At 36.4% G+C, this 16,030-nt stretch overlaps 2 protein-coding genes across 3 annotated transcripts in view; one reads left to right on the forward strand and one right to left on the reverse strand.

The window, feature by feature from the left end:
* The window catches only part of runx2a (RUNX family transcription factor 2a), a 59,760-nt gene extending 56,973 nt beyond the window's left edge, over positions 1-2,787 (reverse strand). For both annotated transcript variants that reach the window (XM_016284033.1, XM_016284032.1), the window contains exons 1-2: positions 2,747-2,787; positions 2,480-2,603 (exon numbers count right to left, since the gene is read on the reverse strand). In XM_016284033.1, coding sequence (XP_016139519.1) covers positions 2,480-2,537 — 58 coding nt within the window. In that variant the 5' untranslated portion in view covers positions 2,538-2,603; positions 2,747-2,787. The remainder of the gene's footprint in view (positions 1-2,479; positions 2,604-2,746) is intronic.
* The window catches only part of supt3h (SPT3 homolog, SAGA and STAGA complex component), a 123,921-nt gene that overhangs the window by 20,042 nt on the left and 87,849 nt on the right, over positions 1-16,030 (forward strand). The window lies entirely within an intron of this gene.

Here is a 16,030-nt window from a genome sequence, read left to right on the forward strand (position 1 = left end):
ATATTGCATTTCATTAATGTTTAACTTTCTTTTGAATAAGCTGGACTGCTCTGACTGCTCGCTCTCTGAGGCTTGGTTGACCAGGTCGCGTTTTGTCCATTAATGTTGTTTTTCTAGTGTAAACGAGAGATGTGATGATCAATTAGCTGAATGAAGCCGCTCAATCCAAGCCAGGATATCAGCACAGGCTCTAAATGAGAAGCACATGTCACCTCTGAGCCCAACAACATGCTGCTAATTGATTAGTGACGCTCTACAAAATTTGCCAAGAGCTTGTTTAACATCTGTAAGTGTTGCATGTGATGGCCGTTCATCACCTGAAGGAGTCTGAGCATCATTAATAATGTTTGAGTTTGTGTAAACGGGGGAATGTGACTATGTTTGTGCTGCTGCAGTACGCTCTCATATTTCAGGTTCACATTTGGTGCTGTTGAATTTTGATTTGTAATGTGAATCTAAATATCAACTGACGTATTTCAGCATTTTAGTATCTAGACCACCACTTAGTGCAAGCATCATTATTAGTGTATTCTGCTTTAAGTTTAAGGTTTTATTCTCATTCTAAACGGTTAACCCTGTTTAATTATTAACCCTGTCCTAAAACGAATATAATATGCAATTGTGAATGTAAAATATAATTAAAATCTAGTCTTTACTTTGAATATTGCTGGCTACATATTCCATTCAGTGTCTTTGACTTTTAAAATCTGTAGAAATAAGATGCTTTTGCCTTTCGAGATATTTCTTTACCTTATAGGATATCACGATTTTTAATTATTTCCATTTTGATGCTAGAACAACAATAGGTTATGTTGGACCTCAAAAACTTTTAGAAACCCATTTCTGCAGTAAAAAAGAAGCTCCAGTCAATTGCCATTTTATTTCTTTTTGTGTGTTTGAAAAAGCCTAAACTAGGATGAACGCAAATAGAGAGGAAAATCAAAAGGTTTGCATGTTTAAGTGTTTTTAGCTTATAGAGAATTAATAACACCATTTTTCTATTTTGATACTAAAACAAAATAATTTTATATCAGACCTCAAAAACTTTTATAGACACCTTATGCAGGGTATTTTGGTAAAAAATCTCTATTGAATTGGCATTTTATTTCCTTTTGCATGCTTGAAAAAGCCTTGACTGTGCTGAAAACAAATAGGAAAATTATGTTTCAATTAAGCATGTTTGTTTAATTGCTTTTTAACTTGTATGAATCAAGAAATTGAATGGGTTTGATGATAAAACAACAGTATGTTATATTGATTGTCAAAAACTTTTATAGAGCCCTTCATTTAGTTAAAAATCTGTTTAATTTGCATTTTCTTTTCTTTTGCATCTTTCAAAAAGCCTAGACTAAGCTGAACACAAATAAAAAGGCAAATTAAAGGGTTTGCATGTTGGTTTAAGTGCCTTTTACCTTATAGGGAATCATTTTGATGCTAGAACAACAGCTATCTAGTGCCAGTTTGTGCTTTAAATCAAAGCAAGACGTTTGAAATGGATGCTTCCTGATTTTGAAGGTTTGTAATGAAGGTATGTAAGCTCACAGTGTGTGTTTTCCTGAATAAGTTAGTATGCAATAATATTATCAAGCGGTGTATTCTAATGCTTTCGGGGTGTGTGAGGTATAACGCGCCTCTGCAGCCTCGTGTTTTAGAGACGCCACCTCGAACGCCTTGATGTGCATCGACAGTGATGACAAAACCATGTAGCTCACGCTGTCTGGCTCCGGCTCAATATCCTGCCTCCATATGTTTGTCTAGAAGGGCCTCCAATTACGTCGACATGAGAAACTTGATGAGGAAAATACTGTAAGTACAATCTCTGATCGCTCTGTCAACAGCGTTTTGTATTTTTATTTCCATACGTGCTGTGTGATAAGATCAAGATTTGTTTGGCTTTTACATGTTAGTATATTTTGAAATGCTGAGGTATTCAAATAGGTTTTGCATAGATTGTGTTTTACATGTCGCTCTTTTGTGTGCTGTATAATGCTGGACTCAATTTACACTCCCAGTTTTTCTCTATGTCAGACCTAAAGACTTTGTTAAAAAGCTCTATTTTATTTCCTTTTGCATGTTTGAAAAAGACTAAACTTAGCTGAACGCAAATAAAAAGCATTGCATGTTTGTTAAAGTGCTTTTCATTCATAAGAATAAATATAAGCTCCCTCGTTAACCATTTATCAATTAGTATTAACCACTGCAAATCCTGCATTATTGCAAGTTTTCCACATCTTGTTCCAATGTAGATCTGTAAATTGAAACCGAGTGAATGTTTATACATCCAGAAGGGTTTTTATCTGTCTTTGCCTCTTCGTCGCACATATGTGTTCTTAACTTACACAAGCTAGTCACGCGAACCCAAACATGCCGACTTTTAACGTTCCCGTGCGCGTGCGCCATCGGTTATCGACCCGCTCAACTTCTGTGTGACCCGCAGCTGAACCGCAGTGAAATGAAAATAATTTTTCACAGCACTCACCCCAGAAAAAGTTCTGCTGACACGGAGTCACCGAGCTGAAAAGACTGTTAGACGCCATAGCCACACGTGGATCTCCTCGGCTCTCTCCTCCTCTGGAGGTCGTGGTGACCCTTGAAGTCCTAAACTCGAAGCACAAATCATATCAAGGCATCTGAATGCAAGTGGCGACAAACAAACAAAAGCAGCCGGCGCACGGCCATGTGTTTCCCAAAACGTTCAGGCACATGATATCAACGGCATATACGAGTGTGGTTAGAGCGTACTTACTGACTTGTTGGGTCTCTGTGACTGGGGTTGACCCACTCTGATTAACCATTTACACCCCAGTGGCTCCCTCCTGTCGTCCTGGGGAAATCTTGTGCACCGCACTTGTGGTTCTGTGGTTGTTTGTGAGGGGAATGAGACATTCTCGCAATCCAAAAACGTGTAAGCTTTAAAACACTTCTTTCCCCTCCTGATGGGCTGTTACTGGAGAGGCTGGGTCATGTGTTTGGTGACATCAGAGCAGCGGAGAGGGTTCAGCCCTCTTGTCAGTGGTCCTGCGTTTCCTACTCACATCCAGCGGGATGCAACCTCAGCTCCTGTCAGTCCGAAAGGAAGGGGCTGGGATTTTCAGGCAACTCTGTTTCTGTCTTTCAGCCTCTCCACGTCCCGGTCTCATTCCTGTGCTTGTTAACTCTCTGTGGTGCGTTTAGTCCCACACGGGTGCTGTTTAGGCTCCAGGTGTGTCTCAGCGTAAGTTGCATAATTGGCTCTTTGAGAAATGACAGTCGCTGTATTGGCTCTTGGATCACATCTGGCTCTCGTGACGCCCCACGGCGCCTTAACAAGCGCATTAGCGACCGTGATTCATCCGTCTGTTTTGCGCGGCTCACAGGTTTGCATTTTGGCACACGGTCAGAGCGCGCACCTCAGGTGTTTGTGTAAGCGCGGAAAAACATGTGCTTCTTCAGTGCTCTCTCTCTCTCTCTCTCTCTCTCTCTCTCTCTCCTGTTTCGGGGTCATGTTAGGTGCTACACTGAGTTTTGTGTGTTCACACGTGACTTTAAAATCAAAATTACACTTCCTAGTATTTAAACCAACACTTAAGTTAAAGGAGGGACTGAGCCACAGACCAGAATATCACTTGAGAGTGATCGCTTTTGATTTGGACCAGTAAGTAGGCACCTTAGAACTGCAACTTAGAACAGCCTAGCAACCACTCAGAACAGTCAGCCTGGCAACATTAGAACAGCTTAGAACAGCCTACCAATTTTAGAACAGCAACTCAGAACAGCCTAGCAACCTTACAACAGCTTATCAACCACTCAGGACTGTCTAACAACCACTCAGAACAACCTAACAACCACTCAGAACAACCTAGCAACTATTCAGAACATCATAGTAGCCACTCAAAAAAGCCAAACAACCACATAAAACAGCCTAGCAACCACTCAGAACAGCCTAGCAACTATTCAGAACATCATAGTAGCCACTCAAAAAAGCCAAACAACCACATAAAACAGCCTAGCAACCACTCAGAACAGCCTAGCAACTATTCAGAACATCATAATAGCCACTCAGAAAAGCCCAACAACCACTTAGAACACCCTGGCAACCACTCAGAGCACTCTAGTAAGCCCTCGGAACAGCCTAGCAACCACTCAGCAACCATTTATTTCACCCTAACAATGACTCAAAACAACCTAGCAACCATTCAAATCAGCCTAGCAACCACTCAGAACAACCTATAAGCCACCCACAACACTATTGAATCCACTCAGAACAGCATAGCAACCATCAGTTTAGGAACCACTTTGAACATTCTAGAAAACACTCTGATCAGCCTAAGAACCACTTAGAACACCCTAACAACCACTCAGAACAGCCTAGCAACCACCAACAATATCCTAGCATCCATCTATGAAAGCTTCATATCATGGTGGGAAGTTTGCACTTGTCTATTCTTCAGAAACTGTAAAGATATCCCGATGTTTCTCCTAGACTGCTTATATTATGGGATGGTGGTGCGTATGAAAATAATGAAAATCTCAGCTCAGAGGATGTGCTGTGGTCTTGACAGGAAATGTTTCGCCCACAGCAGAGCAGACCGTTCGTTTCCTAAACGTCTGAGAACGTCTGATCAGACAAGCACTTTATTGCGCTTAGTAAGTTAAGCCAGAAACATGTAGCCGTACAATTTTCATGTAAACAGACGTACTGCATTATTTAAAGAGATGAAATTCTGTCATCATTTACTCACCCTCAAACTGAATGAGTTTCTTTCTTCTATTAAACATCAAAGGAGATACTTTGAAGAATGTTGGTAACCAAACCGATGACAGTAGCCATTGACTTCCATAGTAAGGAAAAAATATTATGGAAGTCAGTGGCTACCGGCAACAGAAGAAAGAAACTCGTACAGGTTTGGAATAACATGAGGGTGAGTAATTGGGTGAATTGTCCCTTTAAACTTAAAAAACTGTGCTGGTATAGCATTGCGTCATTCATATTTCAATTTTAATTGATTTATTGTCATTCTTTTGTGCGTTAATGAGTCTGTTAACCATTAACACCATTAACATTGTGCTATTACCAACCACATAAATCTGGTGATAAACAATGGTTTATTTTAATGTGATGTTTGTGTATATTTCTTAATGATAATGACATTAACTCTTCCATGGAAGAACTGCCTGGTCTAAAAAGGTTGTTGTTTAGTCATATTTAGCATGCTTGCGTGAATTGTGATCAGTTATATGATTTGTGTAGTTCCTTTAGTGAAACAACACAGACAGCGCGTGCAAATAAATGCTAGCAGGAGCACAGTGCATTCTTAGCAAATGTTTTTCCGTTATTCATTTTCAACCACACAATTTAGTGAGTTTAATGATTGATTTAATAGTAATATATTTAATTCATGCAAATTTTCTTTTTTGGCAGTTTGTAATTAGATACAGAAAAATGTTGCTTGTGACTTCATTGGATCCATTGCAATTTGATTTGATTTTTCATTTGAAAAGATTTTAATTTTATGTTTTATTTATTTAATTAAATTAAATTTTTTGTTTTATTTTAATATTTTATTTTATATGAAAACCATACATTGATTAATCATTTGCAGTATGAGCAAGATTGTGTATTAAGAAAGTAAATAGGATTTTCAATTATTTTAATTGATTTATTTTTTAGTTTTATGGCTGATTATATTTATATTTTATTGAAGTACCATGCACCAATTAATTGTTCACATTAATCAGTGCATGATTTGTAATGCGTTTTACCTCTGTAATGTGCTATTACCAAAAGAAACAGGATATTCAATAAGAAAAAAATGTCAAACTTTTTTTTAAGTTGTTTTAGAGGCAGAATTTTTATTTTATTTTATTTTATTGTATTTAATTTTATTTGATACAGTAGTACAGAGGGTATTCAGTGAACCGAAAAATGTAAAAAAAAATAATAATTTGCCCAACTTGTTTTAAAGGCAGGATTTGTATTGCTTTACTTTACTATCATGCACTGATTAATTGTTCACAGTAAGAGGAATATTGTGAATTAAGAAAGTTAACGTGATTTGTGTAGTTCCTTTAGTAATTCAGATGCTGAAACAACCCAGACAGCATGTGCAAATAAATGCTAGCAGGAGCACAGTCCATTCTAAATCAATGTATTGCCATTTCTTATTTTCCACCTCAGAATTGAGTGATTTTTCAGACTGGAAGGTCAAACGAGAAACTCCTGACTGCACATTCTGCTAATTATAGCCGCTCACGAGACAGACTGTATTTTCATTCATGCCGTTGACTTTCTGCTGTCTCTGAACACGTCAGGGTCGCTGTGAATATCTGCTCTTTGTCGGCCGAGCGCTGGTGGTCTTCTGCAAGCATGGCTTCACTGTGGTCCTTGTGTGTGTGTGTGTGTGTGTGTGCCCTTCTTAGGCCCGGCTTTAGCTTGGCCCGCTTCAGTCTACTCTGGACCACACAGGCATAAACAGGGCATTAGATGCTAGAACATTATTCCTGGCTGCCGGAGGAAGTGTGCACTAATGCTTCCAGGAGACGTTACACCCCTGCACCATTTCACACATTCTTAAATTAGAGCGGTTATGAGTTTACTGTTGAAAGCCACGCTCTATAGATGGAATTAAACGATGTTAGAGGTTACGTTTGTTAGTTTAAATTCAATCAGTGGCGTCAGTTGGGTCGTACAGATAGATGTTTCTCGGTTTTCTCATCACATGTGAATACGTTGTACAATACAATGTGTGTTTTTTGCAGTAACCTGTTTTTTTCCCAAACTTTTCGTCTTACTATTTTCTGTCACAAGGAATTGAATCTCCAAAATGTTTAATATATATATATATATATTTCAAGTCAAACAGGTTAAAGCAGAATCTAGATGTGAAACTTAAATTTAAAATTGATCTTTAAGAAGCTTTATTTTGTTTCTGTCTATTATTTGCAATTAAAGTATATATTTTATTTAAGCATTTAAATAGTAGTAATTTCTTTTATGAATGCAAATTGTTTTTTTTGACAGTTTGCAATCAGATATGGAAAAATGACTTCATTGTATCCATTGCAATTCAATTGTGTGGTTATGATATAATCTATTTTTATGATATTGTTGGTGTTTTTTTTTTTCCTTGTCTGTTTTGTCTTGGTTACATCAGCAGAAATGTCATTTCAGGGAGAGAAATATATATATTAAAAAATTGTTTTAAATTAATTAATTCATTTATTTAATGTCTTTATTATAAAGTTAAAAATTGCAATGTTCCCCCAAATTGGCTTGAAAATAACCATAATGTTTTAAGAGTAATTACTTATTTATTTATTAATTCATTCATTGCTTTAGACAAATCTCAGTTGTCTATTTTTTAAATAATGTACTGATTAATTGTGCAGAGTAAGATGAGGGGTATTCATTCAAATGGTAAATAGTGCTTATGGTGTCTGTACTTTTGTTTAATGTTTTTGATTTTTAATCTTTTTTTGCAACCCAAGCAGTTTGTTTTTTAGTACACAGACATCTTTTACATTCTCACAAAATATAATTCCATAATTTACGATCTCTATGATGTTTTTGCGAGTGCTGATGGTCAAATTGACCTGGTGATGTGAAACACTGTGGATTCTTTTTGCCAAAGGTCAGGACGAGTTAAACCGCAGCTGGGATCTGAACTGCTGCTTACGCATTCAGCACATCGCAGAACTCTGGGACACGACAAGATCATGCTTGGCAGGTCTCGCCAACCCCAGTGGCTTTCGCTTGCGGCATGGGCACATCGTGAGAATGGCAATTAAAGGAGAAGAACCTGTTATTTCTGACAATTATCACAAGTCTGCTTGCCTGGTGAACTGGCACTTTGAGCGCTGAGTGACGTTTGAAGAGACCGTGACTCATCACTGTCACACATGCATACTGTCTAACATGACGTCGCATGCTGTGGAACATGTCACACTGGCATTTAAGCCTTCATTTGAAAACTAGTCATTTTATTCAGTTTTTCTGAGCAACCGAAAAGGTTTACCAGCAACACTTGTTGATTGGAGAGCTTAAACTTTTATTTCACACATTTTGGACACACAATCCACCACCACCAATGTTTACATTTATTTATTTATTTTTTATTTTTGCTGCTATTAGATTAATATATTTTTATATATAAAACATTATTTATATATAAATATATGCAATATTTAACTTTGAGACGGGAGCATATGTGGGCTTTATTTGTACAGGTAAAGTTATTTTTACATTTAGTTTTGAGCTTTTGCTAAGCATTTAAGCGAAGCATTAAAGGCTCTCTGTCTATAGACACACGTGGCTCATAGACAAAACAGACTCAAAACTCTCTTGTTCTCTTTATTAATGTGCTTTTGTGCCGCTATTGTCTGTTTTCAGACAGCAAAACCCATAAAATACTTAAAAAGCTGCAGATGCATTTTGATCAATTGGATTTTAAAATATAGAGATGAGAAAATTCTAGAAAATGTGAAAAATAAATAAGCCAACTAGATTACATCTTAGATCTTAAGTATGCATTGATTTTATTTATTTGTTTGTTTATTGTTTGCTTTTTGCAGCTTCACAATCTCAGTTTATTGTAATTTGTGTCGAGCATGCATTAGATTAAATGAAATGATGAAATACTTATCATTAATGTCACTCTTAAGTATAAAACCACTTTTCATTCATTGCACTGATTTAGAAATGATCTTTGAGACAAATGCATGTTGAACACAAACAAAACGGTGTTTTTGAAGTCTAATGAGCTTCCAAATGTTTCCTGTGCTCAGTTGTGGTAATGAGCTTAAAAAGGATGTAAGGAAATGATGCAAATCACATCAGCCTCCAAAAAATATTTAAGAAAGCATTACAGTCTTCATGCTGTTTATATCTGAATTAGATCCTTGGCTTTGCTGTTGCTGTCTGGTGCCGTGTGTCTATTTTAGCACTGATTTTAGTTTGATAAACAGTTCCTTCATAACGTCTGTAATGTCTAAAATGGTCAAGCATTGCTTTGTTGTGCAATATCCTGATCTTGTGAATCATCATTTTAATTACATGAATATAAACAAAGATGATTTCCTGAATAGTTGATTTTCTCACATAAAGAAAAGGTCATTCAGGTTTGCTTTTGTTTCTTCATCATTTTGATTTTCTTTATGAAACAGTTTGTGTTGTCTAATATCAACCGGGAGTCTGGTTTATTTTTCGGTTTAGTGTTATTTGACACCTCTGCTGCTGTTTGCGTTCTTGAAGCTGTTTTAAGTGCAGTGGCTGGTGTGTTTTGTCTTTGTGAAGCGTGATGACATTATTGCAGTGTTTTCCCCGTGTGCTCCTGTAAGGTCATGAAACACAGCCGCAAATAAAGACTGGTCATAGTAGAAGAGTTACTCCTCTGAGAGAAATGTTTCATCTCAAGCGTTTTTGCAAATCAGACTGGACGGAGAGAAGCTCACTGGATTAGACTGTAGTGCACGACATTCTGTTTCTATCTACTAGTTAGACTGAACTTGAGTTTGACATTCAGATTGTACTTTCATGCTGGAAGTGACTGGAAGTTTGAGGTCAACATGAAGCGCTGTTTGTAACCCACTTTACCTCTGTAATGTGGCTATTACCAAAAGAAACGGCATTGAATGAGGAAAAATGTCAAACTTTTTATTTATTTTATTTGAAAAGTTGTTTTAAAGGCAGAATTGTTATTTTATTTTAGAAAATAAATGGGATATTCAGTGAGAAAAAATATCAAACTTGTTCTTTTAAAGTCAGGATTTTACTATTTTTATTTTGGAAAGTAAATGTGATATTCAGTGTGAAAAAGGGGTCAAACTTTTTCGTTTGGAATGTTCTTTTAAAGTCAGGAATTTATTATTTTATTTTATTAACATTTTGATTAATCATTCACAGTATGAGTTTTACACAGTACAGTAAGATTATGTATTGTGAAAGTAAAAAAAATAGGGGTGTAAGAAAATATCGATACACGTGAGTATCGCGATATTTTGTTTGGCGATACCGTATCGATTTTCAAAAACGGAATATCGATATTTAAAAAAAAAAAATCATACAAGATTCATGGCAGTTGTTTCATTTTGAGTTTATATCCCGACCGCTAGATAGCAGTCTTCATCTCTGAACTGAAACAGTGACAGGAAATACTAGCATTAGGGCACGCCACTAATGTTAGCGTTAATATACACTGAACAAAATTATAAAAGGATTAGAATGGCCTTGTATTGTGGCCAGCCTAAGGCACACCTGTGCAATAATCATGCTGTCTAATCAGCATCTTGATATGCCACACCTGTGAGGCGGATGAATTATCTCGGCAAAGGAGAAGTGCTCACTAACACAGATTTAGACAGATTTGTGAACAATATTTGAGAGAAATAGGCCTTTTGTGTACATAGAAAAAGTCTTAGATCTTTCAGTTCAGCTCATGAAAAATGGGGGCAAAAACAAAAGTGTTGCGTTTATAATTTTGTTCAGTGTAGTTTGCTCCGAGTAATGGAGGATGACAGAATTGTTCCAGTTTCCGTTTCGGTGTACAAAGCTGAAGTGTGGCGTCATTTAGGCTTTTAACGTCCACTGCTTGCCGCGTCCCGTGTGAAGAGCCTTCGCGCGGGGCATGGCGGGCGGTAGGGTCGCCGCGCGGCTGCACCTTTCTCTCGTGGTGCGTTTTGTGCAGTTGGGGTGGTGCTCACGTTGCGGTCTCGACGATTTCACGTGGAACATAAATACAAACTGAAAAACCTGTGAAATTCAAGTGGAAAGGTTCTGAGAATGTTTAACATCTGTTTTTATTTTATTGTAGTAAAATTGTTTTGTTTTCTTTAGAAATCCTGCAAGCACTTTATTTTTCATTGATATTAAGCAGATGTCATTCTTTTGTTCTGATCAAAATGTTATGACATTGTATGTTACAATTGTAAACTTAAAATGTGAACCTTTAAAGCAGGGTCTAAAAAAAAATATATGGTCTTTTTATAAAATACATGCATTTAACTAAAGGATCCTGCAAGCACTTAAATGTTTCCCCTTTGACTCGTACTGCACAAAAAGGGGTTCAATAACGTTAAATGTTACAGGGACTGATTATTGCAAATGCAGATCCCACTGTGTTCTGGTTAAATAATTTGTATGTATTTTATTTATTGCTAAGGTTTACATATGGTGGTTTGTTCTTTATGACAGCTTTCCTAAAAATCTGTCCTATTCCTAAAATAAGAAATATCCCAATATATATCGCCTTGCTTACAGTATCGCAACATATCGTATCGCAACCCCCGCATCGTGATACGTATCGTATCGCCAGATTCTTGCCAATACACAGCCCTAGTAAAAAATTTAGCAATTTTTTGCTTTTGAAAAGTTGTTTTCTTTTCTTTTAGTTTATTGAACTAACATGCACTGAGTCATTCACAGTAAGAGCAAAATTGTGTATTAATAAAGTAAAAGCGGTTAATTTTGGTTTCATGTTGAATTTGAACAGATAATGCCATCAGGACTGTATACATAGAACTGTATATAGACCTAGATGTACTTTCCTCTTTATAATGAATTGCAATAAAATTCTGTCCTTATAATGATCTTTTTTTTGTCTTAAACTCATGCCAAAGAGTTCATGCCACTGCTTTAGGCGAATCCCAGTTGTCTTCCAGTAAGATGATTATTTAGCGAGCCCATGTGCCGCTGCTTTATGAGGTTTTGAGACACTGCGCTCTGGAGTACAGTAGATCTGCTCTATTTGCCGTGTCTCTGTAGCAGCGGTTTGAGCTAATACGATACAGAGGCTTGTGCTAACATGTGGTAGCATTCAGAGGGACCACACTTCAGTCTAATTCAGTTCTCCCTTCCTCTTACAGCGGGGTCTGGGAGCACTTCAAGGTTTCTGGCTGGTCTCTCATCATTTTCAGAGGCCGTGTTTCTGGCAGCTCTTCCTCATGTGTGTGATGCCAAAAACATTCATTAGTGGATAGTGGCCTTTGCAGATAGTGGCTAAACACTGGACAGTCAGGTACTGCCGCTCACATGAAGTCACTATGGGCTTTTTTTGGAGGTTTTGTATTAAGGTTAGGTTTACTTTTGTATTGTAATTTAAAAATAAATTTTTATATTTCCACTTTAGCCTTGCTTATATCCTGCCTTTTACAGCAAATCAACAAATTATGATTACGACCATACACTGTATATTTATTAGCTATGGTAGGAATCGTTCAGTGACCTTAAAACCTTTTTTTTCTTTTCTTTTAATTTTTTTTTAAAGCAGATAATAATAAAATGCCTGTTTTTCCCCTTATATATTTTTATTTACTTATGTCTTGTATTGGAATATATATATATATATATATGTATATATATATATGTGTGTGTATGTATATACAGTACACACACACAAATTTTAATGTTAGTCTCTTCTGCTCACCAAGGCTGCATTTATTTGATCAAAAATACAGAAAAAAACAGTAATATTGGGAAATAATATTACAATTTAAAATAAGTGTTTTATTTTTTTAATATGCTTTAAAATATAATTTATTCCTGTGATGCAAAGCTGAATTTTCTGCATCATTACTCCAGTCTTTCAGAAATAATTCTGATATGCTTTATTATCAGTTTGATTTATTATCAGTGTTGGAAAAAGTTGCACTGCTTAATATTTTTTGTAACCTGTGATACTTTTTTTTCAGGATTCTTTGATAAATAAAAAGTTAATAGCAATACAAGTCTTCACTATCATTAAAAAAATTTCAATTTAACACATCCTTGCTGAATAAAAGTATTAATGTCTTTCTAAAAAATACTTCTTATCTTTTGGTTAGGCCGATGTTGGCAAGCAGATAATGTCAAGTTTTGTGTTTTTCCATTTTCCCATTTTTTTATTATCAATAACATTTGAATTAAATTTAATGTTCATTTAAAAATCATAAATATTTTCATCTTATTTTTTCTGATTTAAAGAGTAGTGCTGTTGTTTTTACGCAAGCTTTCACAAGTAATAATAGCCTACACTTTAAACGCTTTTCTGTCAGATTTTCCTTTTAATAGATAGGATTCTAGTTCCAAACTTTGAATATGAATTCAAATCAACAACAAAAAACATGCAATCAGCCATAATATCGGTAATTGACCATATTGTATCAAACAAAACTTCCACATCAGTGTATCCGTACTTGCAGATGCAAAGGCCAAACTGCCCGGTGTGACTTTGGTCAGAATCTGGGCAGGCAGGGTGTGTAAATTCATGACTTTCCTCGCTAGTCATATTTGCATATTGTGAGTAGTTAACAGAATTCAAATCAGTGGTGCAACTGGTCATCGCTCGGGCCAAAATTCAATATGAATTGTATTCAAACCAGCATTCAAATGACCTGAAACACAACACTGCTGTTAAGACTGAACAGTGACAAGATAAATGATCTTCACAACTGAATTGATTGGGTTTTAACTAAATGCACAATGAAGGTTATTGTCTTTGATGTTTCCAAACATACTTATGGAACATACTGATGTTACGATTAAAGCTCTCAGTAACCATAATAAATATGACTGTACAGTTACTTAAACATGTATCAAATGTCAAAAGACAAAACGACGACTGTATTTGATTTGGAATAATGGATGTATTTTTAATGGACATGGAGAGACGGCCAGCACTGAATGTTTGGGAGCTGCTGGCAGACGCTAATGGATTTTCGTTTCTTCGCTGATTTCCAGCAGTGTAAAATGAATCACACAAAAGCCCTCACCATTATGCATACGTTTTCCAGGATCACTCATGTTCCGGAAAGGACGGACGTTGGAGAATGTGTCTGATTGAAGAGAGATAATTTAGTATTCGAGTGTGTGAAGCACTAAAACACACGGTGCATGCGATGGGTCTGCTTCTGCTGCGTATCTGATGACTTGATGTTTTTTACATCAGTGTTATGTCTGGACTGATCTCTTGTTTGAGTTCAGTGACTTAACGCTCTCTGATGTTTTCTGGAAACATTTGCTCTTTAGTTTTGATATCACCTCTGTGTGTCCAGAGAGGTGTTCCTGTTTTCCTGAGCGTTAGATCTCTAATCACTGTTTTTATGAGTATATTGAGTCCTGTCTGGCTGCCGCACAATGAACACATCCCTTTTACCTACCCAAAAAGACAGTTTGTGTCCAATAATATCCAGTTTTATCAGATTAATCAGACGCGCACTTGGGGTTCTTTGGGTGTGTGAGTGATGGAGTTGTTATCCATGTCTCAGTGGAGTGTGAGCAGCAATATCTCATATCGAGCACTGAGTTCTGTTGATGTAATGAAGACGTTTGCACATTATTCTGATGAACTGTCAATATGAACTAGATTTTTTTTTGTTTTTGAGGAAAGTGTGACTGGTGTTTGACTGGTGTTTGGCTGGTTTTCAGGGCATTGCAATGCGATTGCTAGGGTTTTCTAGTTATTTCTGTGGTGTTTGTATTTCAAATGAAAAAAGCTGGATCCGCACTCACTTATAAACTTAATCAATGTTTTTTTTATTTTTTACATTTACATTTAGTCATTTAGCAGACGCTTTTATCCAAAGGGACATACAAATGAGGACAATAGAAGCAATCAAAACTAACAAAAGATCAACAATATATAAGTGCAAATGACAAGTCTCGGTTACTATATATATGCGTATGTATGTATTTGTATTGTCTTATGTCAAATACTTAAAACTTTACTTTTTTTTTTTTAAATCATGCTCATGCGTAAGACAAATAACTTTTTATTAATACATTAAACAAGGTCAGTTTTGATTTAATGTTGTCTTAAAAAAGACAAAAACAAGCAGGCCGCAGGTAAGTTAGAAAAGTGCTGTCGTTTTTAAGTGTTTTCTACCAGGAAACATGCTTCTGAAATAAAAATTGGACATCAGAGAGATTAATTTCATTTAATATCAACCTTTATAATCAGTTGCAGCTCCAGAGAGGAAAAAACCACAGACCCTGATGGCAGAAGCGTGCTTCAGGAGATAATCCGACAGTTCTGTGACCGTTGTGGGGGTAACGGGGGGATATTTACTCAGGAAGATCAGAGAAAACCACAAGCCCACAGAACTGGCCAGAGAAGCGTGCCGGCTTTCAGCAGCAAGACGGCATCTTCGTTTCCTAAAGCTCTGCTTCTGCCTTATTACTGCAATTAGCCAATGTCTTTAGGGGCTTGAGGACTCGATTGCTTCTTTTCATCAGCGGTGGACTTGAGCTGCGCTTCTCCGCGGCCCAGCTTGCCATCATGTGTGCTGAAACACTTGTGTGTTGCATGACCGTAACAGAAGCATGGCTCACCAGGAATAATTTCATATGAATTACTAATTATTTAGGGAATGAGCATTGAAAATCCATGGTGGATTCATGCCAGACAATGTTCAATGGACTGGATTTACCAAATAATGAAGTTAAGCTCCTGGATTTATTGGTAAGATCCAACAACCTAAGTTTTAATCAGCGTTTAGTTGCTGAATTTGGGTTGTGTGTTCTGTATGCGAGTAAAGACATGCAAACAGTCCATTAAATTAATTTGATAAAACAAATGAAAAAAATAAGTATAAAAATGTATCATGTTTCCATAAAAACATGAAGCCGCACAAATGTTTTCAGCATTGCACTGTATAATCAGAAATGAATATACAGAAGTGAATCAGCATATTAGAATGATTTCTGAAGGATTATTTGTTGTTGTTGATCAAATCAATGCAGCCTTGGTGTGCAGAAGAGACTTTTACAAACATTAAAAAACCTTACCAACCCCAAAAATCTTAAATGAAACCATGTTACTGCTTTGTTAGAATGTGATGTAAAATCTAGTAAACTAAAATTTCTCATATTTGTTTTGCGCAACCGAATTCTTTTACACTGATTAAGCCTTTAGCAATCTTTCCGGCCTTATCCTTTGTTTAAATATTAGCAGACTCAATTCATTGTGACTGAAAACTGTACGTTAAAGCTGCTTTGAAATCTTAACTAGTAGTCTCTATGTCAGCTTCTGTGTCCAAACATTCTTACATTGAGATTAACTATGATGTATTGGTGAAATGA

Source organism: Sinocyclocheilus grahami, unplaced genomic scaffold (genome assembly GCF_001515645.1).
Source record: "Sinocyclocheilus grahami isolate Dianchi unplaced genomic scaffold, SAMN03320097.WGS_v1.1 scaffold179.1, whole genome shotgun sequence".
NCBI lineage: Eukaryota > Metazoa > Chordata > Actinopteri > Cypriniformes > Cyprinidae > Sinocyclocheilus > Sinocyclocheilus grahami.